General features: G+C 44.7%; 1 protein-coding gene across 2 annotated transcripts in view; it reads right to left on the bottom strand.

Annotated features, from left to right (window-relative positions):
* The window catches only part of SNTG1 (syntrophin gamma 1), a 2,735,678-nt gene that overhangs the window by 220,827 nt on the left and 2,500,194 nt on the right, over positions 1-14,657 (bottom strand). For both annotated transcript variants that reach the window (XM_069621032.1, XM_069621033.1), the window contains one exon: positions 167-277. In XM_069621032.1, the coding sequence (XP_069477133.1) occupies positions 167-277 (111 nt within the window). The remainder of the gene's footprint in view (positions 1-166; positions 278-14,657) is intronic.

The following is a 14,657-nucleotide window of genomic DNA, read 5'->3' as shown; positions in this document are numbered from 1 at the left end:
ACGTGGAGTATAATTACTAAACTAGAAACATTCATGTTACATATGAAATGAAATACATTTTTTATATTAAGTCTTGCAGGTCGTTTCCATCGTTTTCTTTGTCTCCTACCGTCTAGTGGTCAGACCTTACGCTGGGAGGTTTCTTTTTTTTTAGTTCTTTTTTTACCTTTGCTTCAATTTGTTTTGTATCTGGATTCTGGAACAGAAACTTTATTTTGCTCTTGCCATCATCCGAGGAGCCTTTCAACTGTGAAAACTTGTACCTCCAAAGTACAGCCTAGGTAAAAACAAAAGACAAATCAACGCAAACAATACAAAAGAGGTTTTATTGCAAAACTCATCTCCCACCAAGTCCCCTGGGTGTTGAGACCGCACCTGCCAGGCTTAATAAACAACAAATGCTCAGTACACTAGCCAGCAGTCATTTCAATATAATGGACACAGTGAGCTGCACACTGGGAACAAAAGCACGCTGCAGATCAGAGAGTCAAACACGTTTCAAAACTGTTTTCGGAAAGAGCTTTAGGCTGAAGGCAACACACACAAGAAACACAGTTTTAGGTCTGCCGCATGAAATAAATTAAAGAAGATTAGTTCATTTGTAAAAACCTTACTACCTTTAATTTCAGCGTTCTTCTTAAGGGCCCTTGCTTAAAGGCAGCAGGGCAGTGTATGCAAAGCAGTAGCTACTAATCTATAACAAACACAGAGGAATGAGGCAAAATAGAATAGACATGAAACCAAACGACTTGAAGCAGGGTTAACTATCGCGAGAAATGCATCATAACATGGCCCGGTCTGGACATGTGAGCCTGAACAATAAGAGAAGAGGACACCTCGCACCCTGGGGTGGCAGTCCTACCAGGGATTTCACCAGAGCCAGTCCTGCTCCAGTGACGGGGGTGTGGGATTTGGGCAGGCCCCAGTTCCCGTCCCTTCTACATGTGCCTGTATGGCTGAAACAAGCATCACCTTTTCTTGCCCCATGCCTGTATTGCACAATGCAGGCCACTCTCTTTCAGTTTTGACCCACAGGTGTATTTCCTCTAGAGTGCGCTGCATTTGAAGAGAGAGCAAGCAGCTCAACCCGGAGAGAGACGGCGAGGAACCGTGGACCTGCACAGAATTCCTCACATGAAAGTGGCAATTCCAGCACTCCTTGTAACACACACAGGGCTGGACTGCCCCACCGGGACATCCACCGGTAGGCCTTTGGCCGCATGGGGCCTCTTTGGTGCACAAGGATACACGTGGTGTGAATCCGCCTGGGTGGTTTCTTTTGATTTGGCTGCCACAGGCGCTACTCATTTCTTTTTTGTCATCATTGCAGGGCTGACGGCTCGTGCGTGCGCTGGAGGGCCTGGGCACTGGGGAACTGCATGTGCCCTGCACACACATTGCGTAGGTCAGGTGCATGGTCAGGTTGCAGGCAGCAGCCGTCCCTACGGGCGTGAGGCCTTCGGCTGGAGACTCGAAGGTAAGCAGATGCTTTTAATAAAAGCAGTGCAGTGTGCCACGAAATACACCGGTCCCATGGGCTACCACGCAGGGGTGTAATCTTACCCTGAATTTGCGGGTTTAGCTTTATAGATATGTCAAACTCAATTCGCTTTTGATAGCATTGATTTTCTTTCCACTTAGTGGCTGAGGTGGGGGAGGGGAAGCGTCCGACAAAACCGTTGCAGAATAGCTGAGCACGATGAAAGAACACTGGGTGATTTGCTGCCCAGGGTGCCAGGGAAAGATATGATGCTTTTGGCTGCATTGGTAAATACGCAGGTGGCAGTAAAGGATGGTGTGCCAGTTTAGGGAGTGTTGGCCAACACTTGTGTACATGTAGATGACCGACTGCACCACACACTGGCTCCTTTCAGGTCATTGGCGTATTCCCAGCAAAGCCTGTGCACCCATATCATGCACGTCCTTGGGTACAGTGAGACCCCGAGGAATTCGAAGGATGGCCAGAGGGGGGACGCGCTAGAGGTTTCCAGTACGAAGCAGGCTTGGTGGGGTTTGAGGAGTACACCTCCCACTGATATGTTGCAGTGCCCATCATTAACCCCATGCTGCCACGGGCTCCAAACAGAAAAGAAGCACGCACAGTAAATTAATAATGATAATGATAATAATAAATTATCAAAACATCCGATTGCCATTTTCCATGAAGGCGAAATGCTTCTCGGCGTGCATTTTTAAAAACATTTTCGGTGGTTTTGTTCATTTTAAAAATATGCGTGAGGTCCACAGCGTGTTGCACTGCACACTGCAGCACTGCAGTCTGCACGGAAAGCCAGTGCCCGAAACAGCAGCTTAAGCACGGACACAGGTTTCGGGCAGGCGGGGGGTGGGGGGATACCCAACCAGGAAGACATTATTTTACACGCAGAACAGAAATAATATAGAGATTGCGAACCGTGAAGGGTTTCAGCCAGGGAAAGGCTTGTCGTGGGATAATCTGGTGAAGAGCAGAGTCACGCCCTTTTAAGGGAGTCTATCTGTAGAACTGGGAGTCACTGGGTAATCCTGCAGTCAGAAGTGGAAGCAATGTGAGCAGAAATGATTCCAGTGCAGCAGCAAAGGGCGACCAATGAAGTGGCATAATGCTTTAGTTATTTTTAACAAACACTGACATACTTCGAAGGTGATGTGTTTATGCCCTTAATTTACGGATTTTGAAGACTGGAATCCCTATTCATGTGTGCACGAATCTCTACACACAAATGCAAAACACACACACGCGCCCACACGCAAAACCCAAATGTGATTATCAGTGTGCATGATTTTGTGTGGAGAGTTCATGCACCTTTCTCCGCAGGCATCAAAGTTATGTTTCTCAAACAATTCTCTGTTTAATCAAAACTGCACACGTGCTATCACCATCTCTGTAATATTACAGTGCTATGGTTGCATGACACTTTACATAGGAAAATAAGAAAACAAACACTCATGGTTCATGGACATTTTCATGTAAAAAATTAATGTGTCCATTTTAATTTTCTAGAATTCTAACATACAGCTATCCCTTTCCTGGAACTGGTGCACACCAAAGTCATTTAAACAGCATTGCCAATGCCAACAGTTTTGGCTTTTGTGTAGGTATGGGAAGACACTCAACAGGCACAGCCGTAGTGGTTTATTATCTACCCATTGTTGGTAGCAGGTGCAAAAGCTGTGATTACATGGCCATCTAATGGCAGTGCCTGACAAAAGTGTAAAACGTATGCACTAACCAAAGATTTTGGTTTTTCCAATGCTTGTTCTGAACAGGACTTCAGTGGCTTTGCCAATGCTTGTTTTCAACAGGACTTCAGTGAAGAACACGCAGAGTGCTTATAAATCGAGTCCCGAAGGCAGGCCTGGTAAGTCATTTTGACTACACCAGTGGCATGTTTACAGCTCCAATATCATTAAATCTCAGAAGACTGCTTTGAACAAACACTGGCAGGCACATTGAATGTAAAGTCTGATGGAAGGGCTTGATGAAAGCGAGCTCAAAGAGTTCCCACAAGGAGGTGCTTTGAAGAGGCAGAGGCAGGAATGGGTGGGAATGTCCATAGGGATTAGCATGGCCATGGGCAGGCAATGGGTGGGCACAAAACCAAACAACACTTACAGACTATCACCCTGATTGATGGAATTATTTGCGTGTAAAACAGGGATTTGTGTGCCATTCTGCTCGCAAATCCCTGTTTGATGAATGGGGATTTGCGGGCAGAATGGCACGCACATCACCAGGGGTGGACTGGCTGCTGAAAATGTGTAATATGGGGCCACTTTGAAAATTATTTCCAGGGCATCTTTTGGTTCCCAGTCCACCCCTGACCACACAATCAGTTTACCTTCAACAGGGCTGGGATCAGTCCACACAGAAAAGCAGCAATCCAAGCGCTCTATGTGACACAGACATTCAGTTTATATTCAACAGGTCAGTGGAGCTGTCCGCACAGCCAAACAGCATTTACAACACTCTGCACGACACAGACACAGACACAATATTCAGTTTACCTTCAACAGGGCCGCAGAGAAGTTCTGCATATCCAGGCAGCAACCAAAACGATTAGCGCAATACGAACTGGGATTCTGATTCTGTTAAGAGCGGGCCGCCATTTCCAAATACTGATAGACCTGCACAGGCAAAAAAGGGGGCGGGGCTTAAAGCCCACTATATGTCTTTGCTTGTTTGTAACCTCACCCCACTAGCCCCCTAGGGGGGAAAAAAGGGCAGTGGTTGTCCCAGGAAACCTGCTGAGGGAGTGAGCAAATGCAGGGGAAATGGAGAACAGAAGAAGGGACTTTGGAAAAAAGAATATGTGGGTTGTTCGGGTCAGACAAGTGAGGAGAAGGAGGACCAAGGGACCAGTTAGGACATTGCAGAGGACCGTGGAGAGTGATTGCTGAAAGGGTGAGGTATTATTTTCTGGAAGAAAGTGGTACTGGGGTGTGAGTGCGTTCACAGAGTGAGAGTAAGATTAGCAGGGTAGGGGATGAATGTGACTGATTGGGAAGGTGACAGGCATACTGAAAGGAGGATGGCAGCAGTAGAAGGCTTGGGTGAGTTGGAGTGGAGTGTAGTAGCAGAGGGGAGAGCCATACTAGTGGGGAGAGTACTAGTGGTGGGGAGAGTATTGGTAGAGAGCAGATGGGAGTAGGAGTAAAAAGAGAACATCAGAGGGTCAGAGGGTGATGAGTGAGAGAGGGAGAGACATCGGAGAGTGAAAGGAAGAAAGAAATAGAAGGATGGAAGAGGAAGGTTCTAACATGAGCTCAGAGAGTACAAAAGTGTCCTAATTGTATTGTGGGATCTAGGTTAGGCCTTCACCTAGCTTTTCCCCAGGGGAGATAGAAAGAGCGTTTGCCCTTGGGCCATCAGGACCAGTCAGTTCCTAGACAATAGGGGTTACTGATCTCAAGTGACAATCCTGAGACTGAGGGACCCATGGGCTAGGGAGGGAACCACTTGACATAGATGAGAGTGAGCTGGATGGCGCTTAGCTCCTTTTCAATTTCTTTAATATAAACCTTTAAACTGATTATGAGAGTTTGTGTGTTCTTGAGGCCATCTGTGACACTAGATAGATTTTTAACAACTTCCTTTTAACTACCTCCAAAATACAAATAGGGTGAGACTTAGCTGAAGAATTACCACAAAATAGTTCCATATTCCTGGCTCTGCAGCAGAGGGAGCCTGCTTAGAGAGTTTAGCATGCTTTGATATCTCAAATATCTCAAAGTCAGGTCCTATAATCAGCCTATGGCCTGTGGCATTGCAAGCTCCAGCTATGATATGTTTTCCAGCTACGTAGTCCAGGATTAGTGTCTCTGCAATCATGCCGTCTAATTTGAATTGCATGAGAAAGTACAACTGTAACCAATGAGGTTTAATTAAAATACCAGTGATGTGATCATATTTCCAAGCATGTGTACGTTTGAATTTAAGTCTCAAAATAAGCATGGATTGAACAACCATGCAGAAAGCAGCTGGTGGATTACATTTCTTTATCCTTTTAAAATTGATAATTAAAAAAAAAAACATTGTATTAATTGCAAGATTTTCATGTGGAATTGTTGGGAAGACTTCAACAGGAAACCCAGTGAGTGGACAGAAGGTCAAGTGCAGGTGACATTATAGACAACGATAAAGAAGAAAGCCAAAGTTGAACATCTGAAGTCAGGAATGAGGGGGTCAATCAACAAAACCTCTCTTGGATGGATTCAAGTTTAGGAAATGTGCTAACAGTCAGTCTATTGTGGTACATATACATTTCCCTAGGCAGTTGATATTTACAAGTGATGACACCCTAAGTTATAGGTTGGTGTCCACTACACAGTGGTGGAAGAGAAATATGATCCCCTCAGCCAGACCTCCGAGTAATTCCATGAAGATGTTCGATAACATGGGTGACAGTGTCCATCCCTGGAACATAGACTGCATAGGAATCAGGTCAGCACATATAAAAACATTTTAAGAGCATGACGATGTAATACACAAAAACCTCTCTTAGTTGGCCCCCATCAAATTCCATGTCCTCTAATGGAGTCTTTAGTAGTGCCACATGTTTCAACATATCAGAATCCACCAAACATTCCAAAAGAATGTGCACAAATTCTGAGAGCATAAAAAAGGAATGTACAAAAACATTTCTGGGCTCTCGCCCCAATGTCCATGTACCTTGATAAAATATTTATTAGTGCTGCACGATCAACCATGTCAAAAGCCACCAAAAATTCTAAAGGGAACAACAATCAAGATGAATAACTGTCAAGCACCAACATAGAATCGTCCACCACCTGGACTGAGACTGACACTGTGGCATTGCCTATCTGGATGCTTGGGGAAGCCAGAGCCTCAATAGGAGGCAGATTGGAGAAATCAGAGGAGTTCATATACGTTTTTTTTCTTCAAAAGAGGGCATATCTGTCCAATTATTAGCTTGATGGGAAATTACCCACATCCAAAGCTGCATTGAATAACTGATACCAAAATGAAATAAACATTATTTGTATTAATAACTTTAGACTATGAGCTGGAATAGTATTGTTATTATTTCCAATTAATGTCATTTTGAAAGATACTACTTATGTGATAAAAGGGAGAAATCTTCCCCTAATGGGACTATCTGAAGAGCTATTTGGACTAGAGGCCCATTGAAATCCTGACAAAAAGTGAGAGAACATAATTACATTTTCTTCTGGAGAAAATGCATTAACTAGACACCCCCTCCACTGAGAGAAGAAGATGGGGCTGTGAGAGAATTGAAGCAGTACTTAACCTTCTGAATTGCAATTTACAGCGTGCACCATTTGATGTTGAATGCAGGAAGCTTTTGTGGCCAAACATATGATCTGTAAACAAATATGTTACATTTCTGTCTGGTACACTTTCCTCTCTATCTTTCTAATTTCCCTACTGTGTTGCCTCAAAGCTCAAGAGACCATGGAAATTAGATTTTCCTAATGGCAGACTGTAATTTAAAAGCAGTAATCTCATATGCAATTCGGGCAGTCTTGTAAGCGACTTCAATTCAGCACTACAGCTAAGTCAATGCCTAGTCTGGGATGCTGATGGAAGCCCTTATTGATGTATTTTTTTATGTCCAGGTCGTTTACTCTGGATGACAACCCTTATATAAAACCCCTCTCTTAGAATCCCCCTGGCCCCATTGAGCCAAGAAGTAGGTTTGTTTAACAAATTAAAAGGTTTATTTGAAAATTAAACAATATATATCTATCACACTTTTATAGTAAATTAATATTTGATAGCACACTTGTGAGGATGATAGTGATCAACAATGGATAATGTTACAGTGGTACACTCTTTTTGATGGCTTAGAAGTGATATAGAGAGGATAAAGTAGCTGAGAATGCTTTTATGGCTTCAAGGACAATGCAATGATGAATGAAAATGCAGTACAGAAAATAAACTTGACATGACTTCAACAAAAGACAATGTAATCACTTTTCTTTGACAATTCACCCCCCCTTTATGCAAGGTAAAGAGATGGGAGGGAAGCACACAGTTCTCAGGAATGCAATCAAATATAATTCAGTTTCCCCCTAGCAAGCTTAGAGGAAAACAGGTAGGAGTTTTAAACACAGGCAAGATACTTTGATGTGGTTGCAATTAAGTGAAAAATATGCTAAAAGGTTTTTAATTCCCTATAGTGGGTTCAGGGTAGTTGATAGATACTTTGAATCAGTTCAGGATCACTTTAGCAATGCTCTATGAATGATTGTCAGGTTGCAAATGAATTTCAGCAAAGAAAAGCAAGGACAAATATTTTTACACGTGGCTAAAATGAAGCAAAATGTCAAATCTCAACAATTTAGTTGCGTGCGTCGAGCGCAATTACGGAGGCACTATAAGGAGTAGGAAGTCGGTTCTAGGCTCATTGGGAAGCTTAGAATCTTAGCTTTAAGATGACAGTTAAAACTCGGTTCCGGAGATACGGCCAATTTAGTGAAGGTAGTTTTTCGGATTTGAAATTTTAAAGCTCAGAATGACAGATAACAGTTTTCAGTTTTAAAGATGACAGAATGACACGATTCTAGGAGGCAGTTCTAATAGGCTAAAATAGTTTGGATTAGATTATTTTAAACTAAGAGATTGGTTTTGGCACAGTGCTAGCTGGGTACTCACACTAGATTTTGGACAGGAATGCGACTTCGTCACCGATCGGGTCAGGATTGGCTGGACTTCTGCTACCGGTTCTTCACAGCGATGTGGTCTCTGGGTCTACGATTCTGTTATCGGTTCTGCTAGCGGTTCTTCACAGCGATCTGGTCTCTGGGTCTCCAGTTCTGTTATCGGTTCTGCTAGCGGTTCCTGATACAGCGGTCTCTGGTTCTGCGGGTCTGGATCAAGTGGATTCTTAGCAAGCAGCAAACTGCACAGCCCGGCGGTTGAATAGTTTGCAAATTATTTTTGAAGCCTGCTGAAGAGAAATCAGCTTGTGGGTTAGCCTCTCTGCTACAAGTTCTGAAGTAAAGTTCTGGATCCCTGGAGTTCTGGATTTGAAGTCTGGAGTCTCCCGGCAAAGCGTCCCGCAAGAAAGTGGAAAGTGAATGTCTCTACCTGGGTTTCAATGTTCCTTTTATGTGTTTTGAAAATGGGTGTGTGCCTGGGCCTAGCTAAGCCTGCCCCTCTCACTTATCATTGGCCAAGCTTTCCTCTCTCCCTTGATTGGGGGAAGGAAATGGAGTGTCAGAGTGATGCTGTAGGTTTTATGGTCAGAGGAACCTCCCCTTGTCAAATTGCACACAAATCTATTTCTGACCCAAATACATATTTATCTGTGTGCCATTTTTCTAATATTATAGGTCCAGTTAACATATTTTCTGTAGCACCAAACCATCCGATCCCTGTCTTTGTACGATGTCGTGTCCACTTATGACAGAATTCTCCCCTTTTCATCCAGATAACGACCTCTAAACCTTTCCAGATTTTACACAAATGTGCACCAGGGATATGGGTTTCAGATGATAAAGTGTCAGATTTTTAACATGCATACATTTGGAGTAACAACCTTTTTTCTGCTACTATCCCCAGGAACATACCACAGGGTCCTAACACCTCTTAAAATGTGCACAGAAAAATCACAAGAATGATGATGTTATTTATACCATTTTTACAAGTCTGCACTATGAATTATCCATCTTTTTAAAATCATGCTCTGGCCCCAAATGGTGTGGTTTTCCAAGCACATGGTGGAATTTCTGGTTTATCCACTTCCCCCAAGCTCAGCTTGCTCTCACAGGCACTGCCCCTCCCAGTTTCTCCCAAGAGGAAGCCATTTTACGACCTCCCCCAATATAACATTTGCCTGAGTCCAAGACAGGGCTTTGTTCAACTTCCTGCAGTCTGCAGGTACCACTCCCCTAATTCAAACAGAGAGGTGTCACCTCCTTTTGGTGGGGGCAGCAGGATGCAGCCAGGCCTGGGAAGAGTTGTTGAGCCAGTTCAACTCCTGTCGGGGGTAGTTGTCAGGCATAATTCAATCTCTTTAAGCCAAGCTTCAGCTAAATGTCATGTTTGTTCCCAGTTTTCTACATTCAAATCAAACTTACAATTTTTACACATGCAACTAGAATGCTGATTCTAAGTTCAAAACTATGACATTTAACAGTTGCAAACTATGTGACACTCAAAAGTAGGTCACTCATTTAATTTAAACATTTCAATTTTAGTGGTTTTAAATCCAATTTCAGTTAAGCTGCTGACATCCACAGCTCAGCCAGTTTTGTTATAAACATTGTTTTGGGCTCTTTCTCTTTCCAGATTTAGTATGCACACAAGAATACACTCTGCCAAATGCCTGCTGGTGTTCACTGAGATTTTTGAATATATTGTGATGTTTAAAATAGGCATTTTTAGCTTGCATTTCAGAAAAACAAAGGTGAGTTCAAAGCGTTTTTTTATTTTTTTTATTTTAGCCACCGGCACTGCTGTTTTTCCTTTGGCACACATTTCACTCATGGCACTCCTGGCCCCTCATGCTCGCACTGGTGGGTGGCAGGTCAGGGGACCACTTTGCTGTGCACAAAACTGCACAGTTCTCTAGGATTCTGGCGCAAATGTGGGCTTTTCCGCCCTCTTGGATTTCCTAAGCCCACAGCACCAAATGTTGCAGCATAATAGTCCAAACGTGGGTCAGGACACCCAACAAACCCCCCGCCCGACTGCACTTTGATTTCGAGTCGAGATGGAGTCGGGTGCAAAGGATGTTTTAATCCACGCGCAGGGATGTCCGCATCATCTTCTTCCAATTCCGCAGATGGCACAGTTCAGCATCTTTTCCTCCATCCGGTTGGATCAATCGGTTCTCCTTGCCTGTCCTGATGGGAATATTGGGCAGTACCCCGGGCCCCTCGGATTTTTGCTCCCGGTCTCCGGGTCGTTCTCTTTGGTCAGTCTCCGTGGTTTCATCTCTCCTAGGATGAAAAAGCAAAAGCGGCAATACCTATTCGTAGACATTTCTCCACCACTATTAATGGTGTGGCGAAAACATACATTTTATACATCCGGTGATATTTTTCAGTCTTCTTTTAAAAACAAGATATAACAGGAAACATTTTCCTACCAGAATCATGATATTTTAGAGACTGTCTGTGGGATATTTTAGGGTTGGAAATTAATTACTCTGGTGCGGCCCCCTCTGGGATTCCAGAGGATTCCTCCAGTTGTTGCAGAGTGTGCCTGGGATGGCAACACTTTAGCTGATTAATATGGACCCACTTGTCTTCCCCTTCCGCCAGACTACCTTTGGGGATGCGGATCTTATACGCTACTGAGGAGACCTTGTCTATAATTTCAAACGGTACCTTCCATGTAGGCAAACATTTTCGCTGTTTGGCCTGGTTCCTTTGGAAATTGTATAGATAGACCCGGCCCCCCACCTCGCATACTTTCCTGGTGGTTTTCAGGTCGTAGTGGATTTTCATGCTATCAGCTGATCTTTCTAGATTCCGCTGCGCATAGGCAAAACCATGTTGAAGGTGTTTCCTTAAATTCTCCACATACTCATGAGTTGTGGAGGCATTTATCAACGTCTGCTCTTGGGTCCTGTAGAGCAAATGCTGGGGAAGCACCATCTTGCATCCGGTCATCAACTCAAATGGTGACATTTTAGTTGCAGATGAAGGGGTAGATCTGATGGCCATTAGGACCAGAGGTAATCGGATATCCCAACTTGGCCCAGAATCTGCCACAAACTTTTTTAAGATGCTCACAATGGTTCGGTTGTATCTCTCCACTTCTCCAGAAGAAGCTGACCTGTAAGCAATGTGTAGCTTCCTTTTAACCCCCAGTATCTCCCACATCTTTGTCATTACTTCACTGGTGAAGTGGCTACCTCTGTCTGACTCAATCCTTTGAGGTAGACCAAAACGTGAAAAGATGTGGTTAATCAGCAGGGCAGCTGCTGTTTCTGCCTTGCAGTTTGGGGCCGGGAGACATTCCACCCACTTGGTAAACAAGCATGTGACGGTCAACATGTACTTGTTTCCTCTAGACGAGCGAATTACAGGGCCTACAAAGTCGATTTGCAAATCTGACCATGGCAGTGTCATCCCCCTCTTTTGGAGAGGTGCACGGTGTGTGAGGGATGATGGCTGAAATTGTGCACACACCAGACACCCCTTCAAGTATTGGTTGAGGTCGTGGCCCATATGTGGCCAGTATGCAATCTCTCTTAAGATTTCAAGTGTTGTATGAAACCCCCTATGACCGGCGGTGGCCGCATCATGGGCGTGACTTAACATCAGGCTTCGGAATGAGGTAGGAACCACCCACTGATCATGGCCAGCTTGGGATTTCCTTACCAACAAACCGTCTTGGATTCGGAAACTTTTTGGACATTTCATCAACACTCTTAGGTCCTCTTTCCCAATGTAATCGGTATCCGTCAGGGGACAGTTCTCAGGGTCCTCAGTGTGTTGGTAAAACTTACCAATTATTGGGTCCCCCTTCTGAGCTGTAATCAAATCAGCATCAGGGGTCTCCTTACTCCATTGTGCAGTTGAAAGATCATTGTGAGCATTTGTCTGGGACCTAGTGATAGCAGTGACCTGGATTTCCCCCAAGAGGGACTCTATTTCTATTAGATCCCCTTGGATGGCCCTGGTTTTGGGCAGCTGATCAGCTAAGTCATTTCCAGTTTTGTCTGGTCCCTCTACTTTGGAATGACCCTTGATCTTTTTCCAGTAGATGGTCATCCCATTCGATGTGACCAGATCATCAATATTTTGGATTAACTTCCCATGTTTCAGGGGTTTGTTATTAGCACATAACATGCCTCTTGTTTTCCAATTAACCAGGTGCTCCATGAACCCGTTCCGTACATAATCCGAATCTGTGATTATGACCAGTTTGTGGAGTTGATGTTGGACAGCAGTGAGGATGGTCTGATGCACAGCCATCAACTCTGCCACCTGACTACTTCGGGGACCAATTTTGTATCCAGCGGAGGGTTCTGGAAACTCCTTCACCCATGCATTCCCTACGCCGGCCACCAGTTCTTTTTCCCCGTTGTTGTCAACATGGTAAGAGCATCCATCCACATAGACAGTGGGCATTCCCTCACACTTGTCTTCTTCAAAGACTTTGTGTGGGGAATTAAGGTATGCCTCCATGTTGTCCTTGATTTTTAGACTTTCGTCCTCGAGACAGTTTTCTCTGGCACAATCATGCAAGTCAGCCAGACCTTGCGCGAAGGGACTCTTCTTGTTTTGGACATATCTGACCTCCACAGGAAAGCCTTGCATTGACAGAATCCAGGAAGTAATTCGGGAATTACTCACATTTCCGGGCCGGATTCTGTCACTTTGGAGGTATTGCAGAGGCTGGTGTGGAGTCTCCACTATGATGTGTTCCCCCTGGATGAGCGGGCGGTAATTCTTCAATGCCCACACCGTTGCCAGGAGTGCCTTTTCACAATCGTTGACTTTTTCCTCCACAGAGGATAAAGTTTTGCTAGCATAGGAGATTACTTTATTGACCTTGTCATGCTTTTGGTATAATACTGCCGTCAAGCATGTATTAGAGAAACCTGTCTCCAGGAAGAACTCCTTGTTTCTGACAGGGTAAGCTAGGCAAGGCACTTGTGAGAGGCTTCTTTTGAGTTGTCTTACTGCCTCGGATTGTTCTGAACCCCATTCCCACTTGACCCCCCCTTCAAAAGATGAATCAGGAGTCTGGTGATCTCTGCGTAGCCCTCAATGAACTTTCTGCTGTAATTAGTCAGTCCAATGAGGCTCCTTAGTTCCCGCAGGGTTGTGGGATCCTTCAGTTTCTGGAGTGCTTCCACTTTCTTTTCTTGGGGACAGAGACCCTGAGGAGTAATCTCATGCCCCAAGAAATTAACACGGTTTCTACACCATTGTGCTTTCTGAAAGGAAAGTTTTGCTCCGGCGGCCCTCAACTGTGTCAGAACATAACGGATCTCCGCTATGTGTTCTTCCACAGATGAACTTTTGATGAGGACATCATCTACATAAGCCAGGTTACCCCTCGCACCCAGGTCGGGCATGGCCTTATGTAGGAAAATGTTGAATTCATTGACGGAGTTGAGGTATCGGAAGGGAGTCCGGGTCCATGTGTACTGCTTGCCCCCAAAGGTAAAAGCCAGTTTGTATTGGTCCTCCCTACCGACAGGCATGGTCCAGTATCCATTGGTCAGGTCTATTGCAGTGAATACCTGTGACCCCTGGATCTGGGCCAGCCCTTGGACAATGTAGGGCAGAGGCCATCGGGAAGTATGGACCCGTTTGTTGAGCTCCCTAAGGTTGGCGCAGAGTCTCCACTGGCCTTTTGGCTTCAATATTCCCAGCACCGGATTATTGAAGGTGCTGTGTACTGGACAGACTATTCCCCGGGACTCAAGGTTCTTAATTATTTCAGTAAGGGACTCCATGGATGCGAGAGGCAAGCGATATTGCTTCACAAACACTGGTGTCTTTCCAGGGTCCATGGGAATTGTTGTTGTGTGGATGTGGGTGTGAGCACAGTCATATGAGTCTACCGCAAAGAGATCTTGGAAATCCAAGAAAACTTGTTTCAACTTTTGCTTCTGTTCCAGAGTCACACAGGCATCAGCTAGGTTGACTCTCTCTTCCACCATCTGCCTGAAGCCCGGAAAGACTTCTGGTTTGGCTACCTCAGTGGCCTCCTCCAGCTGGGTGGAGAAGTCCCTGGTCAGAGTGCTGATTTGGACTGGAGGCTTCAGGTGCAAAAGGCAGCCCTCATGGACCTGGAAAATCACCTCGTCCCTCCTGAAGTCACATCTTCCTTACCATAAGGGCAAGAAGTGTACACCAGGAAGTTCCCCCCATGCCGGGTGAAAATCCTGTCCGGTGTTGTATTGTCCTCACTGTCACTGTCAAAACAGTCCTTGGGGATTGGTCCTAACAGTTCATTTCCTAAATCAATGGAGAAATGTCGGTCATCAACCTCCATTCCAATAATGGTGCCTGCGGCTAGAGTACTACTCTTTAAGTCGCTGTTATCCATCTCTATTGGAATGGTGGCATGTTCTATGTTGACTAATGGAGTTGGGTTTACCCTAACCCTTGCTGTTGGAGAGCAGCATTTAGATGAATATAAGCATCAGGGTTTTCAATTTTTGTCCTCTTAAGTTTCACTTCCAGGGAGAATTGTCGGGTCC

Source organism: Ambystoma mexicanum, chromosome 5q, assembly GCF_040938575.1.
Source record: "Ambystoma mexicanum isolate Mex_15411 chromosome 5q, UKY_AmexF1_1, whole genome shotgun sequence".
Taxonomy (NCBI): domain Eukaryota; kingdom Metazoa; phylum Chordata; class Amphibia; order Caudata; family Ambystomatidae; genus Ambystoma; species Ambystoma mexicanum.
Note: the sequence above shows the minus strand (reverse complement) of the source record. Positions and strands in the feature narration are given on the sequence as shown.